Below are 26,150 nucleotides of genomic sequence, written 5' to 3'. Positions count from 1 at the left end.
CGAGGTTTCTTTAATATGATAGACTCGTTTGAGTGTGTGTCAGGTTTGGTGATGCATCTGGTATTGTAGTGTATCTTTTTTAAATCCGAGATAAAGACAAGTTTTAAATAATTTTTGTCCATAGCATTTTAATATGTCTGTTTTCTGTATCTTTAAGGGGCGTGCCAACCTGACTGAGCAGAAAATGAGGTTTGCTCACCCACATTCAGAGCTGACGAACCTGAGTGACATTGTGCGGTGTCTCAAACCTACTGCAATTATAGGTATTTTTTCAAACTTTTCAGCTAACTCCTACATTTTGTTTGCCTTGTCACTATGCAGATAGTTTTTGACCACTGTCAAATTTCCTTATAGAATACCCCAAAAGAAATAGGAACGTTTTTGGCACTGTCAACTAGCCAGGATGTAGTTTTTATAACTAAATGTTATTTTTATTCTTATCCTGCTGTCTTTCTAATTGGTACTGTGGGTTTTGTGCTTTTTTCTTTCCTCCTTTGGCCTGTATTTATTCGTATTGGTCTGTTGGTAAATGACCTTTAATGATGTTGATTATTAAGCAAAGTGAACTAAATCAATAGCAGCACTGTAGACTTGTCATGATAATAAAATGTGAGGCTGGATGAACACAGCAGGCCAAGCAGCATCTCAGGAGCACAAAAGCTGACGTTACGGGCCTAGACCCCCCAGACCTCCCACTGACTGAGGACGAACGGTCAGTCCTTAGCAAGGGGCTCACCTTTGACCCCTACAACCACACATCAACGAATACCAGTCACGGTCGGACATAGAGCAGTTTTTCCGCCGTCTTCGCCTCCATGCCTACTTCTTCAACCGGGAACCCAACCCTCCTTCCACTGACCCCTTCACCCGCTTCCAACACAAGTCCTCCTCCTGGACACCACCCCCAGGCCTCCTACCCTCCCTCGACCTCTTCATCTCCAACTGCCGCGAAGGGTCTAGGCCCGAAACGTCAGCTTTTGTGCTCCTGAGATGCTGCTTGGCCTGCTGTGTTCATCCAGCCTCACATTTTATTATCTTGGAATCTCCAGCATCTGCAGTTCCCATTATCACTGTAGACTTGTCATGATAGTTTAAACAAGACAATTATTGAGGTTTACAACAAAGATAATTTCTGTACAAGCTTCCTTTCACTATTTTCTAATATCTTTCACTATCTCCACTCATGCCCTCTGAGCTCGCCACTATCATGAGATCTCCCTTCTGCCCGTCAAAACTATTCCCACAAAACTGCAAGCCAAAAATCCCCTCCTGTCTTCCATCTGAGCCCACAATGTAAATGGATTCTCTCTTTGGGCACTGACCTGCCTTTAACCTTCCAGCCAACATCACCTCAGTTTGAAAAGTACCACAATTGATCCCATGTCCTTGCACACTACCATCTCATCACCACCTCCCCTTTCTTTGTCCGAATCTAAGAAATGCCATCATTTCCCAAATCTGTTCCTACCTTTCTCTGAACTCAATGCTTGAATTCCTCCAATTACATTTCCACCCTTGCCATAAAACCAAAACAGAGCTTAGAAAAGTGATGTCCTTCATGACTATAATGAAGGTAAGTTTTTATTGCCTTCTGCTTGTGTGTAGCCTGTACACTGTAACCCAGCTGGCTTTGCCTGTTCTAACCTGGTTCCATTCTTATCCAACTAGTCGAGAGACACTTAACACTTATAATGGCTTCTCTTCCCCACTCTTGAATCACTACCTCTTGTGCCTCTGAGAATCTATCATTGCCCCACCGATACATTTCTCAGTGATGTATGCTCCTTGGGATATTATCCAAAGTTAGTTTTCACTTGTACACTAATGATACCTAGCTCCACCTCACGCCACCTCCCTCCATACCTTCGCTGTAGCTAAGTGATCAGATTGGTTTATCCAACAACCAGTACTGACAGAATGACCAAAGTTTTCCTCAAATCAATTATTGATGAAGAATCAAGCCATTATGTTTGGTCTCCTCTCAAAACTCCATTCTTTATTTTGCAACAACATTCCCCTCCCAGGCAACAGTTTGAGATTAAGCCAGTCACTTTGCAAGCTTGATGCCATATTTGATCCTGATGTAAACATCTGACCTTGTTCACTGTCAGTAGGATTTCCACCTCCATGACATCACTGGAGTTGATCCTGTCTCAACGTCTCTGCTGTTGAAACCCTAATTAATGCCTTTCTTGCTTTTTGATGAAACTACATCAATAAACCACAAGTAGCCTCTGTTCACTAACTTGTCTGCATAGGTTACAATCAACTTAATACATCTCAATATATTTTTCAGTCAACATAATTTGCAATTAAATGCTTTTAGAGCTCAACAATAAATTATAGCACAACACTGAGATGCAGAATACGACAAAAGGTAAAGTTTATTATATACCATTCTCAAATTGGGTTAGAAACAAGCTCTTGTATAATCTCTTATGTATGCTTATTTTTGTGAACAGTCATTCAAAGAGAGTAAAATTGTTATATTCTGCATATTAAGGTTGTGCTGTAACTTATTGTTGAGCTCCAAAAATTTAATTGCAAATTATATTTCCTGAAAAATATATTGAGACGCATTAAGTTGATTATGCTTGCAATCTTTGTGGCTAAGTTAATGAATAGTGGCTCCTGCTTATTTTTATCTATGTTGATTAGCACAGTTATAGCTACTTCATTTGAGATTTCAATCATTGTTAGTTACTCAACATAACATAAATAACTCTACAAACTCTAATTACCTACTTCGTCTTACACTCTCGCAACTATTCTCGAGCATTGTTTGCTTCTTTCAGCTGCCCAATCTTCAGCTTCCTGCAGAAGTACCAATGTGTGGAACATCCTGGACACACTTGAATCTGTATTTTCCTGCTGTAGTGTGAGGAGATGACCAGCACACTATTACGTAATTTCTTTTCATATTTTGAGGACTTGAATGTAGGCAGTGTGCATGTGGTAGTCATTGGTATTTCTTATGAATTCTGTCTCGTGTAAGCCAAAAGGTCCTTTTGACTTCCAGTTCTGATTTTGTTTTGGTATCTTGTTTTTAGCTTTTTGTCCTTTTGAAGTGTGAGCATTACTCTGAAAGTACAGAGACAGAAGCCTGTGGATTGACTTTATTTGAATGTTTGCTTCTTCCAGGAGTTTCTGCAATTGGTGGTGCATTTAAAGAACAGATCATCAAAGACATGGCAAGCTTCAATGAGAGTCCAATTATATTTGCATTAAGCAATCCAACCAGCAAAGCAGAGTGCACCGCTGAGCAATGTTATCAGTTGACTAAGGTAATGTCTCCACTTTAAGTCATCTTACTTTCTGATGGAATTGAAGTTTACACCTAAAGTTCTAATAACGATACTGCCACTTATAATTCAGCTCTGCGAATGCCCCAGTGATATTGAAGTAGTTTGATTAGAATATTGCAACACATTAGTTATAACTCATTTATTCAGAATGCAATGCATAGCATTACAAAAATACAAAGTGCCATGCATGGGAATTATAGGGTAAACATTTGAATAAGAAGCATCCAAGTAGTTTATAATTGCTTATAAATATTATTTTACATGACTCACAAGTATAGAATTAATTCAGAAATAAGTTTAACTTTTCTTTCCATTTGGCAATAACTTTATTTTGTAATAATGTTTAGTACTAAATGTTAGCACACAGTACATTGTCTTATGAGAAACTTCAAATTCAGCAAATAAAATCCAAGTTTTGAAGAAAGCATTGTTGCTGTGTGACATGGATATACATTGTCATACAGGGTAAACTGTTGAAAGTGTGTGTGTGTGTGTGTGTGTGTGTGTGTCTCAGTCAAGGGCAATCTACAGGAGGCCACATCTGCCCAGGATGCTCATAAACAATTCTCCAGCCTCAGTGAGGAATGCTGTGTGAGCCTGCTCTTCATTGATGGTGTCCTCATTGAAATCTTCCCCTGTCGCAACTGTAACTCCAAGCTGATCCTCACCGCCACCCCCTTTCCAGGGTGAGGATGCCATTGTCAGGAGCTGTTAGGTCAGCCATGATGATGTATTTATGCATCTGGCTTCTTCCAGCTGAAGTGTTTGGGATTGGAACCACTTGCAGTTTGCCATTCACTGTTGTGTAAAGGAGGTTACTGTGCCTGTCCTTCAAGTGGAGCTAAATATATTTAATGCTTTCTTGAGAGTGACAGGCGGCAGAAAAAGACTGACCTATCTTTGACAGGATTGCAGGCTTCCTTCCCCATTGCACAGGGTGGAGTCCAGGTGTCCTGACTCTGACCCAGCTGTCCTGGAGGAGTTAGAAACTATTACACATGTCTGGAGTAGGTGGGACTCAAATCCAGGCCACCTAGGTCAGTAGTTGGGGCACTACCACGGTGCCATAATGAGGCCTATCTACTGAACAAGTCTGAATGGACTGTTTTTAAATATGTATATTTTTTGGGGTCATTTTACAGCACCTGGATTGCTTTGTGGATGTCACTTAACAACTGTGCCATCTACTGGAAATGGTTGGGACTTCACTTCAAAGTCGAGTTGGTGTGACTGTTGGCAGTGAAACACTTATGTTGATGCCAGGTATCCTGACAACAGTCGTGATGTTTGTCTTCACTCTGCTGTCCTTTATGTCAGCTCCATTTCAGCCACCATGACGAGTCAAGGAGTGGTGATTGACTGACTGAAAAGGTTTATTTACTTACCATTTGAAGGCAACTGGCTTTCAGTAGAGATGTTGGTTAATGCACTTTGAGGAAGACCTCCGTGCTTCCTTCAAGTGGTGTTGAACAGAGGAGGATTGATTGATCAGCCGGGAGGGTGGAAGGTCGTGGCCTGTGCTATGTGGGTATCGGCACAAGGTTTCCTTGTCTATATTTGACCAGGTGCTATGAGACTTGGAGCCGAGATGCGATGTTGAGGACTCCAGGACATGTCCTCCTTGGCTGTTTACCACTGTGTCCTGTCTCTGCTGGTTCTGTCCTGCCACTGGGCCAGAGCATACCCAAGGACATTGAGAGTATGTTCAGTGCATTGTAAAGTATGATTCTGTGAATATGCCTATGTCCTGCTATAGCTTGTCTAGTCTGTAGGAGAGCTCTTCCAATTTTGGCACTAGTACCCAGATATATTAGTAAGGAGTATTTCACAGGGTCAACAAGAGTTTGCTTTTGGTGTTTCCGGCAGCTAGGTTGAATCTAGGTAGTTCATCAGGTTTTGTTCCTGTGAGACTGTGGCGAGATGGCCCAACTTGAGACTGAACCAACAACACATGGGCAGTGATCTGGACTGATTGGGTCCACCAGTTTGAGAAAATTAAATTGTCTACCATTTCCGTTGTGAATTTTTGAGGGTTCACCTTCACGTTAATTCTATGTTCTGAGACTGAGGTTGTGGGAGCCAACCTAGCAGTTTTCCAGTCCAGATTAGTTACTAGACCCAGATACAAATGTTTCAGAGTTTGTTATTTATTAAAACAAAAACAAGAGGAATGATATGTAATCAAAGCAGTGGTGTTTCAGTCAATCCCTTTTCACCACCAGTTTGTACCTTTCTCGTTCTCTTCTGTGGACTGAAGTTCTCCTCCTGTCATCGGTCTTCCTCCTTGCACACTGAACCATTTAGGAATTACCACTTGTTGATCCTTGCTTGCTACTACCTCTGACCATAATCAGATATATCCTGAACTCTAATTGACCTGCTGTTGCACGAATAGTGCATCATCAATATGATTAGCTAAGTTTCTTTAAAATGATGGACATCTCAGGTGGCATCGCTTGGACTTTCTGCTCATTCCTTCAAAAATGATCAACACATTAAAGGATCATCTTGTTTTATGAAAGTTTATCTCCATTATAATTTCATAGCTACTTTCCAAGACAAGATGACATCAGTAGAAAATGCATGTGTTTACCTAGAGTATTAGATTCCCTACAGCGTGGAAACAGGTCCTTTGGCCCAACAAGTCCACACTGCCCCTTGAAGCATCTCACCCAGATCCATTCCCCCTATAACCCACACACCCCTGAGCACTACGGGCAATTTAGCGTGGCCGATCCACCTAGCCTGCACATCTTTGGACTGTGGGTGGAAATCGGAGCACCCGGAGGAAACCCACGCAGACACGGGGAGAATGTGCAAACTCCGCACAGACAGTCGCCCGAGGCTGGAATCGAACCCGGGTTCCTGTTGCTGTGAGGTTGCAGCGCTAACCACTGAGCCACCGTGCCACCCAATATGTAGCGTTAACCCCTTACCACACGTGATTTGATATCATCCCACATGTCCTAACTGCTACGTCAAATTATTCTCTAAATCTTTTAACCTAAGAGAATTATGTGCGAATCCACAATAACTGTTGATTTCAAAAACAGAATAAAGGTCAACATGACAAATAGACTCAGACTCAGACCTATTGCATGCATCAAACTACAAAGCTAAACCAATTGAAAATACAGCTCTGTATCTGAGTGATTTTACCTCAAAGTACTTTCACATTCATATTTGTTAGCCTCCATGCTCACCACTTTGAGCCATAAAAGCAACCGGGACCCCATGGCTTTATTTTTGACGTGTCATGTGGCTATTATTTCTGACAGGCACTGGTTTTACAACGTATCACAACTGAACAGAATATAATTTGGTTCTTTGCTTGCTTCATTAAAAGTCAAAATTATTGATAATTAGGATTGATAATCTTGCACAACATTGGAGAAAATGGACTCTAGTGTCTCAGTGAATTTCTGTGTCATTTGATGCCTGTTGTCTCACCATGTTTAAATTACATCTCTGTTCTTGTCCTTCAGCAAATGTGCAGTATGAGTGTCTGACTCAGGGCTGGGAGTCCAAAATTGATAGATTGCATTGTCAACATCACTGTTTCCAGTCTTTTCCTCCAGTGTCTGACCAGGATGCGTTATTTTTTGTGTATCTGAAAAAAACACAGCGATACAGTGGTAGGTTTGTAATGTAGCAAAGGAGGAAGATTGAGAGGGGTTTACTTTTTTGTCTGCAACAATAAATAGTAATTTCTGGGATGTCTTTGCGAGAATGCTACCATTTAGTTCATGTCCCTAATTATCTTGGAAAAAGGTAGTGAGCTGACATCTTGAACTGCTGTAGCTTGTATAGTGTAGAAAGGACATTGGAGGTTTTTGACTCAGCCACAGTGTTCAGCCTGTGCTAATCCTTCAGAAATATTGAAATCAGCAGGCAGCATACAGTTGTCAAACTGCCATCATTAGAGGTGGGGGAAGATAAGGAGCAGCAATATAGTTCCAAGTCAGGATGGCCTCTATCTTGGAGAGGACCTTGGAGGTGATATTTATGAGCATAAGCTGCTGCTTTTATCCTAAAATAAAAGAGAATGTGGCATGAGTGGGAAATAGTGTGCTCAGAAGAGGGATAGTTATGTGGATGTCATTGTCTTCAGTGGCCAAAGACCATGGCTTGTGACGGGACTATCTTATCATAGACTATCATCTCTGTCTGGAGGAGAATGTGCATCTGCCTGTCTCCCAGGCTAGTTTAAACTGCCCTTTTTGTCTATCAACCTACCTTGCAAGCAGGAAGCAAATGAGTCAGTAAGTATTGTGTAGTTTATTTGTATAATACTTTTGAATATCTGCCACAGTGTTTGCAGCTGTGAGATGCCTTTTGTAAGGCTTGCATGCAGAGAGTGTAAGGGTGTGGCAACTGATGTGAATGTACGATATGAGTCCTGGTCGATGAATGATGGGGCTGTGGTGAATTGAGCGATTATCTGAGGCTAATAACACAGGGAGTATGATATGGCAACGGAAAGACCTAGTCATTCAACTTGATCACTTGTGTGGAGTGTCTGAACTTCTTGCAGCACTGCATAGAACATAGAACATTACAGCACAGTACAGGCCCTTCGGCCCTCGATGTTGTGATGACCTGTCATACCGATCTGAAACCCATCTAACCTACACTATTCCATGTACGCCCATATGCTTATCCAATAACGACTTAAATGTACCTAAAGTTGGCAAAGCGTTCCATACCCTTACTAATTCTGGGTAAAGAAACTACCTCTGACATCTGTCCTATATCTTTCACCCCTCAATTTAAAGCTACGCCCCCTCGTGCTCGCCTTCACCATCCTAGGAAAGAGGCTCTCCCTATCCAACCCTCTGATTATCTTATATGTCTCAATTAAGTCACCTCTCAATCTTCTTCTCTCTAACGAAAACAGCCTCAAGTCCCTCAGCCTTTCCTCGTAAGACCTTCCCTCAATACCAGGCAACATCCTAGTAAATCTCCTCTGCACCCTTTCCAAATCTTCCACATCCTTCGTATAATGTGGTGACCAGAACTGTATGCAATACTCCAAGTATGGCCGCACCAGAGTTTTGTACAGCTGCAGCATAACCTCTTGGTTCTGGAACTCGATCCCTCTATTAATAAAAGCTAAAACTCTGTATGCCTTCTTAAGAGCCCTGTCAACCTGGGTGGCAACTTTCAAGGATCTGTGTACATGGACACCGAGATCTCTCTGCTCATCTACACTACCAAGAATCTTACCATTAGCCCGGTACTTTGCCTCCCGGTTACTATGCCTGGCATTGACCACCACCGCTATCTGTTCCCAGTGCTGTCTGACTGCATGGGCTGGAGGGCCTTCTGGCTCCCTGTCAAATCTAGTTTTGCGGCCAGTCAAGGTATTGCAGTCCCCTCTGCTCTGGATGATGTGTTCGTGTAATCAACATAAAGGTTAGTGTAGGCTAGAATCATTCAATGAACCGGTAATTCAAAGTTGTCCAACTGCTGGCTTTTGCAATAAAATGTCACAACATAATTGCATGTTTCAGTGACTATAGGACTTTATCTTTCCCTAAGGAAAGATCGTGTTCTGCGGAAGGGTCACCAGAGCCGCAACGGTATTTTTCCTTCACAGATGCTGCCCGACTTGCTGAGCTTTTCCAGCAACTTTGTTTTTGTTCCTGATCTTTCCTTTTTAAAAAAAAATGTAAAAATCTTGCAAGTCAAGTTTTGGGTGCAATTTGGCTGAAGTAAGGAATAGTTGCATTTATTGCTCGGAAAGGAATTTACACAGTTAAAAGATATTTTTAATATATTGCACAGAAGTTTTCTTTTGTTGAGGTCCGATTGGCTGTTAATTGCTAGTCAGCAACTCTTGGTGTTCTGTGTGTTAACACATGAAGCTTTGATTGCTGATCATGTTTTCCATTTTCTGTTCTAAATGATGTGCTATCCAACCACCGAATGGACTGTGGCAGCTAAGAAACAGAAAGTGATGAGCAATTGTTCTCAGCCTCAAAGCCAAAGTGCTACATTATTTGAATATCCCTTCGCAGAATTTGTCCAATCTTAGTTCCTTGGAGCCCCAGTTTCTGTGTCCTTAGCACGATGTACATGATTTCCCCTCTTTTCCATAAAAACAAGGTTTGTAGGGTTTTCTGCTCACTGTTGGACTCAAAGCTTCAATCTTGGATGTAGCCTTGTAACCACAGAAAAGTTAGGAACAAGGGATGCCAATACAAACATTTGGTTCCTGCTATTAAGCCAGAGATGTTTGGAACTGACAGTTGCGTCTTCGTTTCAGTGTTACTGCCCTGCATGTGTGTGGAGGGGATAGGTATGTTTCACTTATGATACCCTTTTTACTAAGTGTTTAGCTTTTGAATCTCTCCAATGTAGGGATCATCTAATTTGTACTTTCAAAGCAATTAATACAGGGTCTTTCTTCCATTTTTATACAGCTGTACCCAAAATACTCGGATGGTCCACAACCTAATCTTAACCTCAGACACACAATCCTGGATTCAGAGAAATCTTAATTGGTTGTAACCCTTCATATTTCGAGGACAATATACAATAACAAGACTTGGATCTTGTTGCTTTAGTTAAGAACAGGCGTGGAATTGACGGACAAAGTAGTGAAACTGAACTTGTGTTCTATTCCTGGAGCAATGCTTTCCAAGATCCTATTTATGTTTCCAGCCCCTGCATTAGAGGAAGGCGCCTGCTACAAAGCACGGATTTTATTTCTGGATATCGTGACTGAGCAGTTCCCACCTGTGTGGTCCTAATGCACAGATATTTTGAAAGGTTTAAGCTAGTGTCATTTAGACAGTGATCCTTTCTCCGTCCTTTTCTCCTGTAAAGTTGCTAGCTCTCGTTCAATATATTTCAGCAGACTTTATCCGAAGGACCCACTCCAGCGCACAGGCACACACTGCCCCATTATTGGTAATCCGACACATGTCCATCATTCTGGGTACTGCTAATTGGAAACCAAACAGACACTGATAAGCCTCAGTGAATGACTTTCGAATGTCAAAGAATTGGTTTTCTTTGCCTTCATCTGATTTCCTGCCTCTGACTTTTTTAATTCTCTCTCTTCGGCTACTCCTGCTATTCGTGCCTGGGAGATTACTCTTTAAGAGCAAGCCAAAAAAAAATGACACGCCTGTTCATTTGTTTAGGTTTTTAGATGTCATTTTTTGATTCTAAAACAAACCCTAACAGCTGTGCAATAACAGTAAAATTGCTCCACTGTCTGCAGTAATCATATTTATGCAACATGCACTTTTAAATGGAAAAATAAATATAAATTTCATTAGGAATATAAAAACATTCAAACATCATGTTTTCCACGTTGCTTTCTCTTGTGATACTCTTGTCCCTCTTTGCTTTCCTTTCTCACTCCTCTTCTTCCATGGTTCTTCAAATGAAGAAAGCCTTTACACCTCCAAAGTATTTATCAAATTTTGATGGATTTGGCGAGTACCTTTGTTTCCAGATGTCTTTTGATACACCTATTCCCTTTGTAATCTTTGTCGACATAATAAGACAGCACCTGCTTTTGTAGCTTCACAGATTCTCAAATACAAGTTCTTTTCAAACTCTTTTGCAATAAAACACCAAAGACCTCAACTGAGATGGTAAGAACTGCAGATGCTGGAGTCGGATAACAGTGTGGAGCTGGAGGAACACAGCAGGCCAGGCAGCATCAGAGAAGCAGGAATGCTGACATTTCAGGACGTGACCTTTCTTCAGAAAAAATGGCCTTCAGACCTCAACTGAGCCTCTGCTGGAACCTTACTGAGGGGGGTACTGCAGTTCAAAGACTATTGATATTTAGCCATGCCCTTGGTCCTTTAGTTTAAGTAGACAGGCTCCAGCTAGGAAGTACTAGTTCTTGCCACTGAAACATGTCTACCAAAACTCTTATTCTGTAGCAGCATCTTTTACATGAAAAGGGAATGTTCCACACAATTACCCTGCAAGCACTCTAACTGTGAATGTACTAGCAGGATGAGTGCTGAGCAGATCTCATGTTTACTGGCTGGGTGATATAGCAGAGAAACAATCTTTATAGGCCAGAAGATTGAAAAACAGAATAATTAAAATTCTACTGGTAGTGTATTCGTACAGGTAATAAGCTACCAGTTAGGCATTTGAAAAGGCCAGTAATCTATGAAGCACTACATTAACATCCCAATAATGAAGGCAGGTATATTTGGATACAGCCTCCATACTGCTTTTATGAACTGAAACACCAACTACTAGCACAAGTATCTGATAAAGCAAAAGGCATCAAGTTCAGATCCTGATTTTCATTAGGCAGCGAACTGCTTCCCAATCGTCATAACACCAACTCATGCTAGAACCAAAAAAATTCCAATAATCTGCACCAAAATTCAACCAGCATATAAATAGTAGAACTAAAAATATTGTCAATTAGGCACGTAAAAGGGGATTTATGCAGGATGTAGAAGGCATGGCTGAGGTGCTAAATGAATACTTTTTCCTTCATAAGTACAAATGTAAACAGCTTCCAAAGCCATAGTGAATAAAAGAGTAATCGAGGCACTGGATGGTCTAAATCTTTTAGAGCAGTTATTAGAAGTATTGGCTGTACTTAAGCCTTGCGATGTTATCAGGACCACATCAGATGCTCCTGAAAATGCTGAGGGAATTAAGGGGGGAGTTGCAGAGGGACTGGTGTGAATTTTCTCAATGGGAAGTTTGCAAACTTTGTTCGAAATAAGGTAAGGACAAACCTAAGAACTAGGCTATTGATTTAACCTTGGGTAGGAAGCCTAGTAGAAATACAATCCTGGACAATTTTTAGAGATAGGAAGAACTGCCAATGCTGGAGGCAGAGATAAGTGTGGAGCAGGAGGAACATTGGCCAGGCAGCATCAGAGGAGCAGGAAAGTTGACATTTTGGGTTAGGACCCTTCTTCAGAAAAAATTCAGAAACATCAACTTTCCTGCTCCTCAGATGCTGTCTGGCCTGCTGTTATCCAGGACAAAGTTAAGCTGCTTGGACAAACATGGATTAATTAAGAGACAGTGTCAAGGCAAATTACATTTAACTAATTCCTTTTTTGTTGATGTCAAAGAGAGGATTGATGAGAAGTTGGTGGTTGTGATTTAAATCACCTAATTGTCTTGTGACAAAGCCTAGGGAGTAAAAGCGGGGAGTGACTGCGTGGATATAAAATTGGCAAAGTGAAAGAAAATAGAAAGTTGTGGTGAGGGGAGGCGATGGCCTTCCACCATTATCGCTGGACTGTTAATCAAGAGACCCAGATAATGTGCCCGGGGATCTGGGTTCAAATCCTACCACAGGAGATGATGGAATTCAAATTCAATTTAAAAAATAGTCTGGAATTAAGAGGCTAATGATGACAGTGTGCCTATTGTTGATTGTTGGACAAACCCATCTGATCCCATAATGCCCTTTAGAGAAGGAAACTGCCAACCTTATCTGTTCTTGCTTTCATTTGATTCCAGACCCACAGCAATTGTGGTTAACTCCTAACTGTCCTAACTGTCCCCCCCCCCCCCGTCCCCCCCGCCCACTACTGAGAGTGAATAAGTTGTTTTTATAAACTTTTTTCAGATCGAATGAATGTGTAGATCGGGGCTCTCCTCGGATCAGTTTCAGGCTTTTCCTCATCTATACTAATGACTTTGGCTTGGGGAGAGAGGGGACAATATTGACATTTGCAGAAGAAACCACAGTTGGAAGTGTTGTGAACTGAAGTTGATTCCAGCGGGCAAGAGGTTCAGAGAGTGATTAACAAATAAAATTCTTGTCACTTTCAAAGGGAATCGAATAATCACCTGAAGACAAACTATTGCAGGGCTACAACACTAAAACAATAACAGGGATGAACTGATTTTGAAAATTCCTATCAAATCTTCCCTTAACCTTCTACTGTCTAAGGAAAATAGTCCCAAATTCTCCAATTCATCTGAATAACTGGAGTTTCCCATCCTGGGAACCATTCTCATGAATTTGTTCTGCACGTTCTCCAATGTTTTCACATCCTGTGAAAGCTACACAGTGCTGCAGATGAAATCTGACTTGTCTCTTATATCCAGGTTAAGTGCAATCTGTGCCTATCCTCATAAAGCCTAGGGCACTGTCTTTTGTTAACTGCTGTAGTGAAGTCTTCTGCCACTGTTAACCTCTTTCACATTTGTACACCGAAGTCTTTCTGCTCCAGCACGTCCTTTATCTTATACTGCCTCACTGTGCTCTTTCGACTAAATGTAGCAGCTCGCATATCTTTGTATTGAACTTTTAAGTCAGTTATCTATCTATTTTGTCAATGATCTTTGACATTCTACAGTATCCTCCTTACAGTTTACAATGCTGCCAGGTTTCATATTTGCAAACTTTGGAAGTGTGCCCGCTACTCAAGTCTACATCATTCCTATGGACAGGAAAGGCAAGAATCCCAACACTGACCCATAGAGACCTTCACTAAAACCTTTCCCCAGTGAGATAACCATACATTGAGTGCTGCAGTTTTCTGTCACTTAGCTGATTTTGTATGCATTGCTACTGTAGCTTTTCTTTCTGCATGAGCTCCAATTTTGTTCACAAAGTTGATAAATTTGTTACATGGTATTAAAAGTTTTCTGGCAGTCCATGTACACTACATCAACAGCATTGCTGTCATCAATCTACTGTAAACGCTTCACAACATTGAAGTGAAATGTCAGTTAAAGGTTAGATTTTGATTTGGTTGTAGTCATATGTCCCTGTTTTGCGAGCAGTTGAGGAAGGTCATAGCAAACGGCGACAAACAGATCGTAGGGCGCTTAGACAGATCGAGGCACGCAAGATTATGGCTGCGCAGAAGGTGCACAAAGTAAGATCAACATCAGCAAGAAGATGATTTTCCCTTCAGAAATCCATGCTGGCTCTCCTTATTTAGCTTGTATTTATCCATATGACTATTAATTCTGTCCCAAATTATTGTTTGTCAAAATTTTCCAAGTATCAAAGTTAAACTAATTGATCTGTAAAATCCTGATGAGCATACGTATACATAATGTGCATTGTCCTGTTCAGTTTAATCTTGCCCTTGTTTGGCCCAGGTTGACTCTTTTTTTGTAGCTGCGTGCTACTGCATGTAGCTCAGTATAGTAAATTTGTAGGAAGGATGCTTGTGCCTTTCTTAGGTTTTGAAGCAGCTTTTACAAATAGTTGATGGATACAATGAAATCACTTTAGCACACCATGGTGCTGACTATCACTGTGAATAGTAAGAAACTTTGTCAGAGTATGGGAAACCATCTTCAGTTTAAAGTGGTATCACCAGAGGTATTTTCAAAATTGCCCATGTTGCCAGTCGGGTTAGTTCAAATTATTAAAGTATTATGGAAATCTTATCCACTCGTTATATATTGAGGATAAGAATTTTTGCAGAGGGATGGAGTTTCCAGGTGACTTAAATTAGTTGCAGGCAATGCTGCATGATAGGTGTATTATTGACTTAAGACACTAATAGCAAATAAAAGGAAGATAATGCTGTAATTATGCTGGAATTAACATCTGACTAGCACTTAAGAGCTATGTTTCAATGACCTTTCATAATCTATTGTTAAAGGGCCTTTGTTCAATGTAAGGGACATGCTTACATATATTATCTGCTTGTCTGTGACTGACTTTCCAAATAAGAGCTGTAGATTAAATTAAGGCTTTGTGAACTATGTTGAAAGCTTAGAAGTATATTGAATTTCTCAATTTCCAAGAGAAAACATTTAGCAAAACATCTGAGACACTTGGCTGAAATGTTATGCAGGAAAACAAAAGCAAAGATCTCACTGCAGGGCTCTGTCACTGTGCATTTGCTATGTCACTGTGTTGAAATCTCTCCTTCTAATAAAGATGTCTTTGTTTTAAAATGAAGTTAAATGTCGACCAACAGGAGCAAGTTTTCTCGCTTCCTTTAGATTAAATAAAGCACTAACTCACTGATACAATAGGGCTGTGCACCCACACTGGGGAAAATCTGCTGAGTGGAATGGTGTTGGAATTAAGGCTTGGAGGGAAGGGAGTGAGAAGTATTTGAATCAATGGGCACTAGTAAATGGGAAAACAGCAATAATTAGTTGAATCTAGGAGGATAAAATTGAAGTAGTGGTCAGTGTTGTATATAGCTTTGAAAAGATTAATACTGAGAAGTACAAAGGCACCACCCTCTATTCTGATGTTGTATAGATTTGAGGGAGAACAACTTCAGATCTCAAAGGAACGAGACCTTTTTGTTTGCTGATGTTCGGTCTCTGTAACAATGTCTGTCTTATCAATGTTAGCTGTAACATACAAGTAACTACATCTTGTTAATTACAAATCTCTATTTTAATTAGAGCAGAAAGTGGTTTACTACTTCCACATGCACATACATCAGTTAACAACAGGAAGCGAATTTGAATTGCATAAATAAATGTCTGCATTGGCATTTCACATTAATTTGTTTGAATCTTATTTTATTTTAATGGCCTGTTCCTTCGCACGATGTTGGCCTTTCCAGTTTAATGTTATTTTTAATCCGAGTCCCTCCTGGCCTTGCCTCCCAGCTCTGCCTCCCTACCTCCTAGCCTTGCCTTCCTGGAGTTGCCACTCTCTTGCCTTTGTTTCCCTCCAGCTTGCTGCTCTCTCTGTTTTGGTCCTGAACTTGCACTGAGTTACCATCTCGTCGCAGAAGTTGATCAGTGCAACTTTTGCCAGGGCTGAGCGGCACTCAACCATGATTTCTACCACTACATGAAGCAATGTGAAAATAGTGTAGTTTTACAAACCTTGATGCTAGATTTTCTTTCTTGCATTTAGCAGTTACCTTGCAATTTGATTCAGCTGGGGATTAAACTGTGTTATGTATGCATGATATAGTGACAAAAACAACGTTTGGTGGAGCCTAACTCTGGCATTAATTCTTATGGGAACCCATGCTTCATTTTAAAGTCATTCTGCTGAACGCAGTGATTTTCAGGAATGGATCAATAACTTTACGCATAGGGATAGGAGTAGTAAGTAGTGGTACTTAATAGCCGTGCATAATTGTATAAGTAGGAGTGAGATGATATTTTAAAAAGAAGTGTATGGATTTTTAAGTGAGTGATGGGGCACTTAAGACCAATGGCGCTCATTCCTGCATTATGTAAGAACTCAAATTAGAATTAGCTTTGTCACAGGTACTCATGTGAGTACAATAGAAAAATTTACAAAATCGCCCCTTACGGTGCCAACTTGGATACAAAAATACCTAGGCACAGATTCTTAGGAATAAGTTTAAAGAAACTAAAGAAATAAAAAATCCAGCGTTACAAACTTTCGTGCCATCTTGGGTGCAGAAGGTGCAAAAACTTAGGAATAAATCAGAAGAATACAGAAATAAAAGGTTAAGTATTACAGCCCTTCCCACTCTGGGCCCCACTTCCAGTCTGGAGATTTGCAGGGTTTCTGAGCTTGAGGAATGCCTGGAGGTGTAGGGTGGGGTTGCAGGAAGCTGAGATGTCTTGTAATATACAGAAATATGCAAATATAAAACTCAAGACAGCCAATCCATTTGCAAACCAGTTTTCAGTGTCACATTAGGATGTAAAATATCCACTTCTGGGAAATCATGACAAATAGTTCTGGAATGTTGGGATCATCACTGGTCCCAAGCACCGCAATGATGCGGGACTCTGTGCTCAACAGTTTGTTCCCTGGGGACACCCCTAGACAAACATGTCTAGAGGACCTTCAGCTTGGTGAAAATCACTGTTCTTTTCGAAACTTGATCTTAGACAAAGGAGTTGACCTCGACTGAGTGTTGTAGATATTGCAAGGTCCATGACTATGCTTTGAAGGACAGATGACAGCTTGAAGTATCTCCTTCCAAGGTGCAGTCAGGAAAGACTATCATCAAGGGTCTTTCAGCCAAAGTACACAAAGGGGGTTTGTTCAGTTTTCGGCTGCTCCTGGTGCCTCAAATATATGTAAATAATATGCTGGATAAGTTAGAAATGCCTTTGGTTTATTGGAACTGTCTGGAGTATCAAACTCCAATGCTTATTTGTTCTCAATATGCTAAGACTGTGCAGAACCAAACTGCTCTAGTGGCTATGTATGAATATAAAGATTTTTATGAACCAAGTATGTTTTTGATCATCACTACCCAAATGGTTTCTCTGTTAGTGCACAATCTCCTGATGTCTGCAGGGATAACATCCTTCTCAAAGAATGCCAGAGGCTGACAGTTAATAAAGTGCTGCCAAAGACATTTAAGACCTTAACACAGAGTGACTCTTAGTGTTTGTATACTGATGTTCTGTGCATAGCTTGTTCCAGTCTGCATGCAAAGATGACCATGGCGTTAAGTAAATTCTTCTCACCTCTGTCTGATTATTTTGTTTTAATGGGGCAAGGGCATCAATGGCAAGGCCAATTTTTTTAAAACTCATCCATAATTGCTGGACTAATTCAGAGTCAAGATGAAGTCACATTGAATAACACAGGCCGATTTCCTTCCCTAAAGGGCATGAGTCAACCTGGTGAATTTTTACAACAATTGGAGATGGCGATAGTTTTATGGCTGAGGTTAGTTTTCAACTCCCAAATTGTGTGTTTTGTTGTGTTTTTGCATTTTGTTTATTATTTCCCCCCCCACTGAATTTAATTTGCACCAGCTGCTGTGGTGGGATTTGGACACGTTTGTGGGGGCGGAAGGGTAGGTGTGTAGCTTCCTTGAATGTGCAGTCACAGCAGACAGGGTAGTGAAGCTGGTGTTTGGTACCTTGCCCATTTTAGTCAGTGCGTTGAGTAAAGGAGTTGGGATGTCATATCGCGGCTGTACAGCACATTGCAGAGGCTGCTTTTGGAATACTGCATGTAATTCTGGCCATCCTTGTATAGGAAGGAAGTTGTGAAACTAAAAAGGATTCAGAAAAGATTTCCAAGAATGTTGGAAATAAGTGTGGAGCTGGATGAACACAGCAGACCAAGTACATCAGAGGAGCAGGAAAGTTGACTTTTCTGGTTGGAACTGTTTGGTGATGGGGAAGGGAGCTCGGAAATAAATAGAGAGAGGAGGGGTAGGGCTGGGGAAGGTAGGTGGGATGGTGATAGGTGAGTGCAGGTAGGGAGTGGTGGGGGTTGGTCAGTGGGACGGGGTGGGGGGGAAACAGATAGGTGGGAGGGAAGATGGACAGGTTGTGTCAGGTCAAGGTGGTGGGCTTGAGGGGGAGGACTGGGCATGGGATGAGGTGGGGTGATTTTAAAACTGGTAAAGTCCACACTGAGGCATTGTGTTGTAAGCTCCCAAGGTGGAATATGAGGTTCTTCTGCTCTGGTTTCTGGCTGGTGTCATTGTGGCACTGGAGGACCCCAGGATAGACATGTCACTCAAGGAGTTTGGGGTGGTGGGGGTTTGGAATGGTTCGTGACTGGACTTGTCATTTGTGGCGTACAGAGCGGTCTCCAAGCCTCTGCTTGATCTCACTGATGTAGAGGAGGCTACATTGTGAGCAGCGGATACAGTAAACCAGATTGGCGGATGTTCAGGTGAACCTCTGTACGATGTGGAAGGGTTTATTTGGTTCCTTGGATGGTGATGAGGGGGAGATGTAGGGTCAGATGCAGCACTTCCTGCGATTGCCAGGGTGGTGGGACGAGTGGGGAGTAGATGAGGGAGTCGTGGAGAGAGCGGTCTCTACAGAAGGCAGATAAGGGTGGGGAGGGAAACTTCTATTGGGGTCAGACTGCAGTTGGCGGAAGTGGCGGAGAGTGATCTATTGAATCCGGAGCTCGTTGAGATGAAAAGTGAGGACCAGGGGGATTCTATCTGTTTTTGTTGCGGGGAGGGGGTGTGAGGGCAGAGGTGCGGGAAACGCAAGAGATGCGTTCAAGAGTTTTCTTGACCACTGTGGGGGCCCGGGGGTGAATGTTGCGGTCCTTGAAATAAGAGGACATATGGGATGTTTGGGAGTAGAATGCTCCATCTTGAGAGCGGAGGCGGAGGAATTGGGAGTAGGGGATCTGATTCTTGCAGGAAGTTGGGTGAGAGGAGGTGTAGCCTAGGTAGCTGTGGGAGTCGGGCTCAAAATAGATATAAGTTTTGAGTCTGTCACTAGAGATAGAGACAGAGGGGCCAGGAAGGAGAGAAAGGTATCAGAGATGGCCCCAGTGAACATGAGGTTGGGGTGAAAGGTATCAGTATAGTGGATGAACTGTTCAAGCTCCTCATGGGAGATGAGGTAGTGTCGATATAGTCATCAATATTGCAAAGGAAGAGGTGGGTGATAGTGCCTGTGTAGCTGTGGAAGAGGGACTGTTCCATGTATCCTACCAACAGGCAGGCATAGCCTGGTCCCATGTGGGTTCCCATGGCCACACCTTAGTCTCTTGGAAGTGGGAGGAGTTGAAGGAGAAGTTGTTGAGGGTACAGATGAGTGCATTTAGGCAGATGTGGGTGTTGGTGGTGGGGCTTGTGGGAGAGGAAGAAGCAAAAGGTTTTTAGGCCATCCGTGAGTGCAAAGCATGTGTACAGGGATTGGATGTCCACATTGAAGATGAGGTGTTGGGGTGAGGGAATTGGAAGTCTTGGAGGAGGTGGAGTGCATGGATGGTGTCCCAGACATAGGTGGGGAGTTCCTGGACCGGGGGGAGAAAATAGAGGGCAAGGTAAGCGGAGACAAGTTCAGTGGGCAGGAGCAGGCAGATACAATGGGTCAGCCGGGGTAGTTGGGTTTATGGATTTTGGGAAAGAGGTAGAAACGGGTGGTGCAGGGCTGGGGAACGATGAGGTTAGAGGCTGTGGGTGCGAGGTCATCTGCGGTGATGATTTGGTGCCTAGGGGTAGGGTCATGATCAAGGGGTCGGGAGGAGGAGGTGTCAGAGTTGGCACCAGGCCTCGGCGATGTAAGGGTCAGTGTGCCATACCACAACTGCACCTCCCTTATCCACGGGTTTGATGGTGAATTTAGTGTTGGAGCGGAGGGCTGCACATTCTGTGGGAGAGAGGTTGAAGTGAGTGACAGGGATGGAGAGGTTGAGGCATTTGAAGTTGTGACAGCAGTTGGAAATGAAGTGGTCGAAGGAGAGTAGGAGGCCCTGGGGCTGAGGAAGGACACCACCCCACCCCGACCCTCCCCCTCTCTTTATTTCAGAACACGCTTCCCCATCCCCTGATTCTGACCTTGGGTGTCAGCTTTCCTGTGCCTCTGCTGCCTGGCCTGTTGTGTTCCTTCAGTTCCACACTGTGTTATCTCTGACTCCAGCATCGGCAGTCCTTGCTAACTCTTTACCAGAATGTTATCAGGGTACAGGGTTTAAGTTATAGAGAGAGACTAAATAAGCTGCAGCTATTTTCCTTGGAGTGTCGGAGGCTGAGAAATGACCACCTAGAAGTTTATAGAATCATGAAGGGGCATGAATGAGGTGAATTGTCTGGTCTTTATTCCCAAGTTAGGGGAGTTCAAAACTAGAGGGCATAGGTTTAATAGAGGGCAAAGATTTAAAAGGGACCTGAGAGGCAACTTTTTTGTGCAAGGGGCTGGCCTATGTATGGAATGACCTGCCAGAGGAAGTGGTGGAGGCTGGTACAATTACAAGATTTAAAAGACATCTGGATGGGTGCATTTAAAAGGAAGGGTTTAGTGAGTTTTCAGCCAAATCCTGGCGAATGGGACTAGATGAATTTAGGGTTTCTGGTCAGCATAGGCATGTTGGACCAAAGGGTCTGTTTCGGTGTTGTTCATCTCTATGACGATGGCTGCTCAGTTTTGCTGTACTGAACTGTTATTTTTACCCATCCAAGTTTATTTAAGACTATCCCAGAAAATCTGTATTGACTGAAACTGCTGTACACAGCAATTTTGATGACACACAACTTCTACAACTTGCAAATGTTGCAGTGTCGCACTGAGATCTGGAGGAGTGAGGCAAACGGTTGGAGGAGAGTAATGTGGAGGGTGTTGGGGAGTTTAATCAATAATTGAATTACTGGAACTGTGTTGATATGCCGAGGTTGCATGTGGGGAATCTGAAAGTTCATCTGATGGATCATTCCCAGCTGTTAGCTTGTTGACTGAAATCTCAGCTGTCATCAATGAAATTGACAAGAATAGTTCCCGGGTGACATTTTAACTTGACTATATAACTAACCGTGAATATAAATCGCAAATGACCCTGTGCCAATTTAAAATGCGCATTTCCCTCCGGATTGGCCGAAGAATTGATGCTGGCGAGCAGATCTGCATGCATTACATATATAAACACATTTACTTACGGATTCTATTTGAGTTGGATGCCTGTGAAATTGAACAGGCTTTTACTTACTTGTCTTGGCCTGAGATTGGCTGATAGCACCTAGGCCTCCCCAAGAAGATGATCTAATTTTTGTAAATTGATTAGGATCAACTTAATGTCTAGTTTAAAAACAAAATCACTGAGCCTTTTTGGGGTATGGTGGCTCTGGTGATGCAGTGGTAGTATTCCTACTTCTGGACCAGGAGGCTAGGTAAGTCCTGCATATTCAGAGGTGTATAAGAACATCTCTGAGCAGTTTGATTAGAAAATGTCTCTCTCTCTGTTTTATTACTTTGCATTGAAGATGGTTTGTTTACTTGTACAATGCAAGTAAATGCTTTTTTAAATTTAAGGGCTGTGAGCATTTACAGCTCGGCCAGCATTTACTGCCCCTCTCTAGTTGCCCTTGAGTTGGTGGTGAGCTGACTTCATGAACTGTATTTGCTTGGATAAACCTACAATACTGACAGGGATATTGAAGGAATGAAGATGTTATTTCTGTATCTGGATTGTAGGTGGCTTGGAAGGGAACCTGCAGATGGCAATATTCTCATGTATCTGCTGTCCTTGACCAACGATAGTGCTTGCAGAGATAGTAGGATCAGCCAATCCTGGAGAATCTGAGGTAACATGGTGTGAAGCTTGATGAACACAGCAGGCCAAGCAGCATCAGAGGATGAGGGAAATTTGACGTTTCGGGTCGAGATCCTTCTTCAGAAATGGGGGAGGGGAAGGGTATTCTGAAATAAATAGGGAGACTGAGGGAGGCGGATAGAAAATAGATAAAGGAGAAGATAGGGTGAGAGGCAACAGAGGTCAAAGAGGTGGGGTTAGAGCTAGTGAAGGTGAATGTAGGCGGGGATAGGCTGGTCCAGGGAGGATGGACAGGTCAGGGAGGATGGACAGGTCAAGGAGGCAGGATGAGGTTAGTGGGTAGGAAATGGGGGTGGGAGGAATGGTTAGGGAGGCGGGGACTAGCTGGGCTGGTTTTGGGATGTGGTTGGGGGAGGGGAGATTTTGAAGCTTGTGAAGTCCACATTGATACCCTTGGGCTGCAGGGTTCCCAAGCGGAATATGAGATGCTGTTCCTGCATCTCAGGTGGCATCGTTGTGGCACTGCAGGAGGCCCAGGATGGACATGTCGTCTGAGGAGTTGGCGGGAGGGTGGGAGTTATAGTTTTTTTGTGAATTGATTGTAGGTGCTCTGCAAAGTGGTCCTCAAGCCTCCGCTAGGTTTCACCGATTGTAGAGGAGGCCACAATGGGAACAGCGGATGCAGTATACCACATTAGCAGATGTGCAGGTGAACATGTGCTTAATGTGAAAAATCTTCCTTGGACCTGGGATGGGGGTGAAGGGGGAGGTATAGGGGCAGGTGTAGCACTTGCTTCGGTTGCAGGGAAAAGTGGCGGGGGTGGTGCGGCTGGAGGGGAGTGTGGAGCGGACAAGGGAGTCATGGAGAGAGTGGTCCCTCCAGAAAGCACAAGAGTGGGGAGGAAAAAATGTCTTTGGTGGGGTCAGAATGTAGTTGGTGGAAATGTTGGAGGTTGGTGGGGTGGTGCGTGAGGACCAGGGGGATTCTGTTTTGGTTATTATTGCGAATAGGGAGTGTGAGGGATGAGTTGCGGCAAATGCGGGAGACACATTTGAGGGCATTTTCAATCAATGTGGAGGGGAAGCTGTAGTTTTTGAAAAAAGAGGACATGTAGGATGTTTGGGAGTGGAATGCCTCATCTTGGGAACAGATGCGGTGGAGGCGAAGGAGTTGGGAATAGAGGATGGCCTTTTACAGGATGGTGGGTGAGAGTAGGAGTATTCTAGGTAGTTGTGGGAGTCGGTAGGCTTAAAATGGATATCGGTTTCCAGGTGGATGCCAGAGTCAGACAGGAAGGAGAGGAAGGTGTCAGAGATGGTCCAGGTAAAGATTAAGGTTGGGATGGAAGGTGTTAGTAAAGTGGATGAACTGTTAGAGCTCCTTGTGGGAGCATGGGACGGCACCAAAACAGTCATCACTGTAACGGAGGAAGAGATGGGGGATAGGGCTGGTGTAGCCTTTGAAGGAGGGACTGTTCCACGTAGCCAACAAAGAGGCAGGCATAGCTTGGACCCATGCAGGTACCCATGGGCACCCCCTTTGTCTGTTGGAAGTGGGAGGAATTAAAGGTGAAGTTGTTGAGGCTGAGGACGAGTTCGGATAATCGGATGAGTGTGTCATAGGGGATCTGTCCAGGCCTGCAGGACAGGAAGAAGCAGTGGGCCTTTAGGCCATCTGCATGGGGAATGCAGGTTTAATGGATGCCCATAGTGAACATGAGGTGTTGGGGACCAGGGAATTTGAAGTTCTGGAGGAGATGGAGGGTGTGGGTGGTGTAACAGATGTAGGTAGGGAGTTCCTGGACCAAGGGGGAGAAAATGGAGTCCAGACAGCTGGAGATAAGTTCGGTGGGGCAGGAGCTGGTGGAGACAATTGGTTGACCAGGGCAGGCAGGTTTGTGGATATTGGGAAGGAGATAGAAGCGGGCGGTGCGGGGTTTTGGGAGTGATGAGGTTAGAGGCTGTGGGTGGGAGGTCACCTGAGGTGATTAGCGGTTGCATGTTTGGAAAGTGCTGTCTCAGGAGCCCTGATGAATTTCTACAGTGCATCTTGTCAGTGATTTCCCCGCTGCTACTACTGAGTGTTGGTGTGAAGGGAGTGAATGCTTCTGGCTTTCATTTGTATGTTTACTTTGCACTTCCATTCAGTGACTGATCGAGAACGCCCTTGACCGTGTCTCCCGTATTTCCCGCAACACATCCCTCACACCCCGCCCCCGCCACAACTGCCCCAAGAGGATCCCCCTCGTTCTCTCACACCACCCTACCAACCTCCGGATACAACGCATTATCCTCCGACACTTCCGCCATTTACAATCCGACCCCACCACCCAAGACATTTTTCCATCCCCTCCCCTGTCAGCTTTCCGGAGAGACCTCTCTCTCCGTGACTCCCTTGTTCGCTCCACACTGCCCTCCAACCCCACCACACCCGGCACCTTCCCCTGCAACCGCAGGAAATGCCACACTTGTCCCCACACCACCTCCCTCACCCCCATCCCAGGCCCCAAGATGACATTCCACATTAAGCAGAGGTTCACCTGCACATCTGCCAATGTGGTATACTGCATCCACTGTACCCGGTGCGGCTTCCTCTACATTGGGGAAACCAAGCGGAGGCTTGGGGACCGCTTTGCAGAACACCTCCGCTCAGTTCGCAACAAACAACTGCACCTCCCAGTCGCAAACCATTTCCACTCCCCCTCCCATTCTCTCTAGATGACATGTCCATCATGGGCCTCCTGCATTGCCACAATGATGCCACCCGAAGGTTGCAGGAACAGCAACTCATATTCCGCCTGGGAACCCTGCAGCCATATGGTATCAATGTGGACTTCACCAGTTTCAAAATCTCCCCTTCCCCTACTGCATCCCTAAACCAGCCCAGTTCGTCCCCTCCCCCCACTGCACCACACAACCAGCCCAGCTCTTCCCCCCCCCCCCCACCCACTGCATCCCAAAACCAGTCCAACCTGTCTCTGCCTCCCTAACCGGTTCTTCCTCTCACCCATCCCTTCCTCCCACCCCAAGTCGCACCCCCATCTACCTACTAACCTCATCCCACCTCCTTGACCTGTCCGTCTTCCCTGGACTGACCTATCCCCTCCCTACCTCCCCACCTACACTCTCTCCACCTATCTTCTTTACTCTCCATCTCCGGTCCGCCTCCCCCTCTCTCCCTATTTATTCCAGTTCCCTCTCCCCATCCCCCTCTCTGATGAAGGGTCTAGGCCCGAAACGTCAGCTTTTGTGCTCCTGAGATGCTGCTTGGCCTGCTGTGTTCATCCAGCCTCACATTTTATTATCTTGGAATTCTCCAGCATCTGCAGTTCCCATTATCTCTAGTACTTGAGGTATACATGTTTTGCCAGTCTATTGAAGGTGCTAAACTTAAAAACAAATTTTGTTTTCTTACAGACTGAGAATTTTTACTCAGAACTTTTAATGGGTCAATAACTGGAGAAGGACTAAAGAGAAGCAAAAATAATAAAACCGCCCCACTCCTCTAAACAAAACTGCCTCCTTCCCAAAACCCAGTTAGGATCAATTCATTACCCCCCCCCCCCCCCCCCCCCAAATCTTTCTCTTCAACATTCTCTGCGGTTGTCCAGCAGTGGTCCTCTTTTGACTGACCAATTCAACATCTAACCAGCTGCCCGCCCCTGAGCATAGCAATACCTTGGTGTTGAATAAAAACTGAAAGAACTGTGGGTGCTTGTAAATCAGGAACAAAACCAGAAGGTGCTGGAAAAACTATGCAGGTCTGCCAGCTTCTCTGAAGAGAAATCTGAGTCAATGTTTTGGGTTCAGTTCTGAGGAAAGGCCACTCGACCTCTGATTAACTCTGATTTTTCTTCATAGATGCTGCCAGACGTGCTGAGCTTGTCAAATGTCTTCGATTTTCAACACCTTGGTGCTACTTCCCTTCCTCTACAGTGTCCTTAGAGCAGTAATTAACCTGAAATATCTTTCCAGGCCAGTTC

General features: G+C 43.6%; 1 protein-coding gene across 5 annotated transcripts in view; it reads left to right on the top strand.

Annotated features, from left to right (window-relative positions):
* Positions 1–26,150, top strand: part of me1 (malic enzyme 1, NADP(+)-dependent, cytosolic) — a 393,143-nt gene that overhangs the window by 321,049 nt on the left and 45,944 nt on the right. For all 5 annotated transcript variants that reach the window (XM_048531809.2, XM_048531811.2, XM_048531810.2 and 2 more), the window contains 2 exons: positions 158–263; positions 3,142–3,284. In XM_048531809.2, coding sequence (XP_048387766.1) covers positions 158–263; positions 3,142–3,284 — 249 coding nt within the window. The remainder of the gene's footprint in view (positions 1–157; positions 264–3,141; positions 3,285–26,150) is intronic.

The sequence above is a fragment of the Stegostoma tigrinum genome, chromosome 4 (assembly GCF_030684315.1).
Source record: "Stegostoma tigrinum isolate sSteTig4 chromosome 4, sSteTig4.hap1, whole genome shotgun sequence".
Classification (NCBI taxonomy): domain Eukaryota; kingdom Metazoa; phylum Chordata; class Chondrichthyes; order Orectolobiformes; family Stegostomatidae; genus Stegostoma; species Stegostoma tigrinum.
Note: the sequence above shows the minus strand (reverse complement) of the source record. Positions and strands in the feature narration are given on the sequence as shown.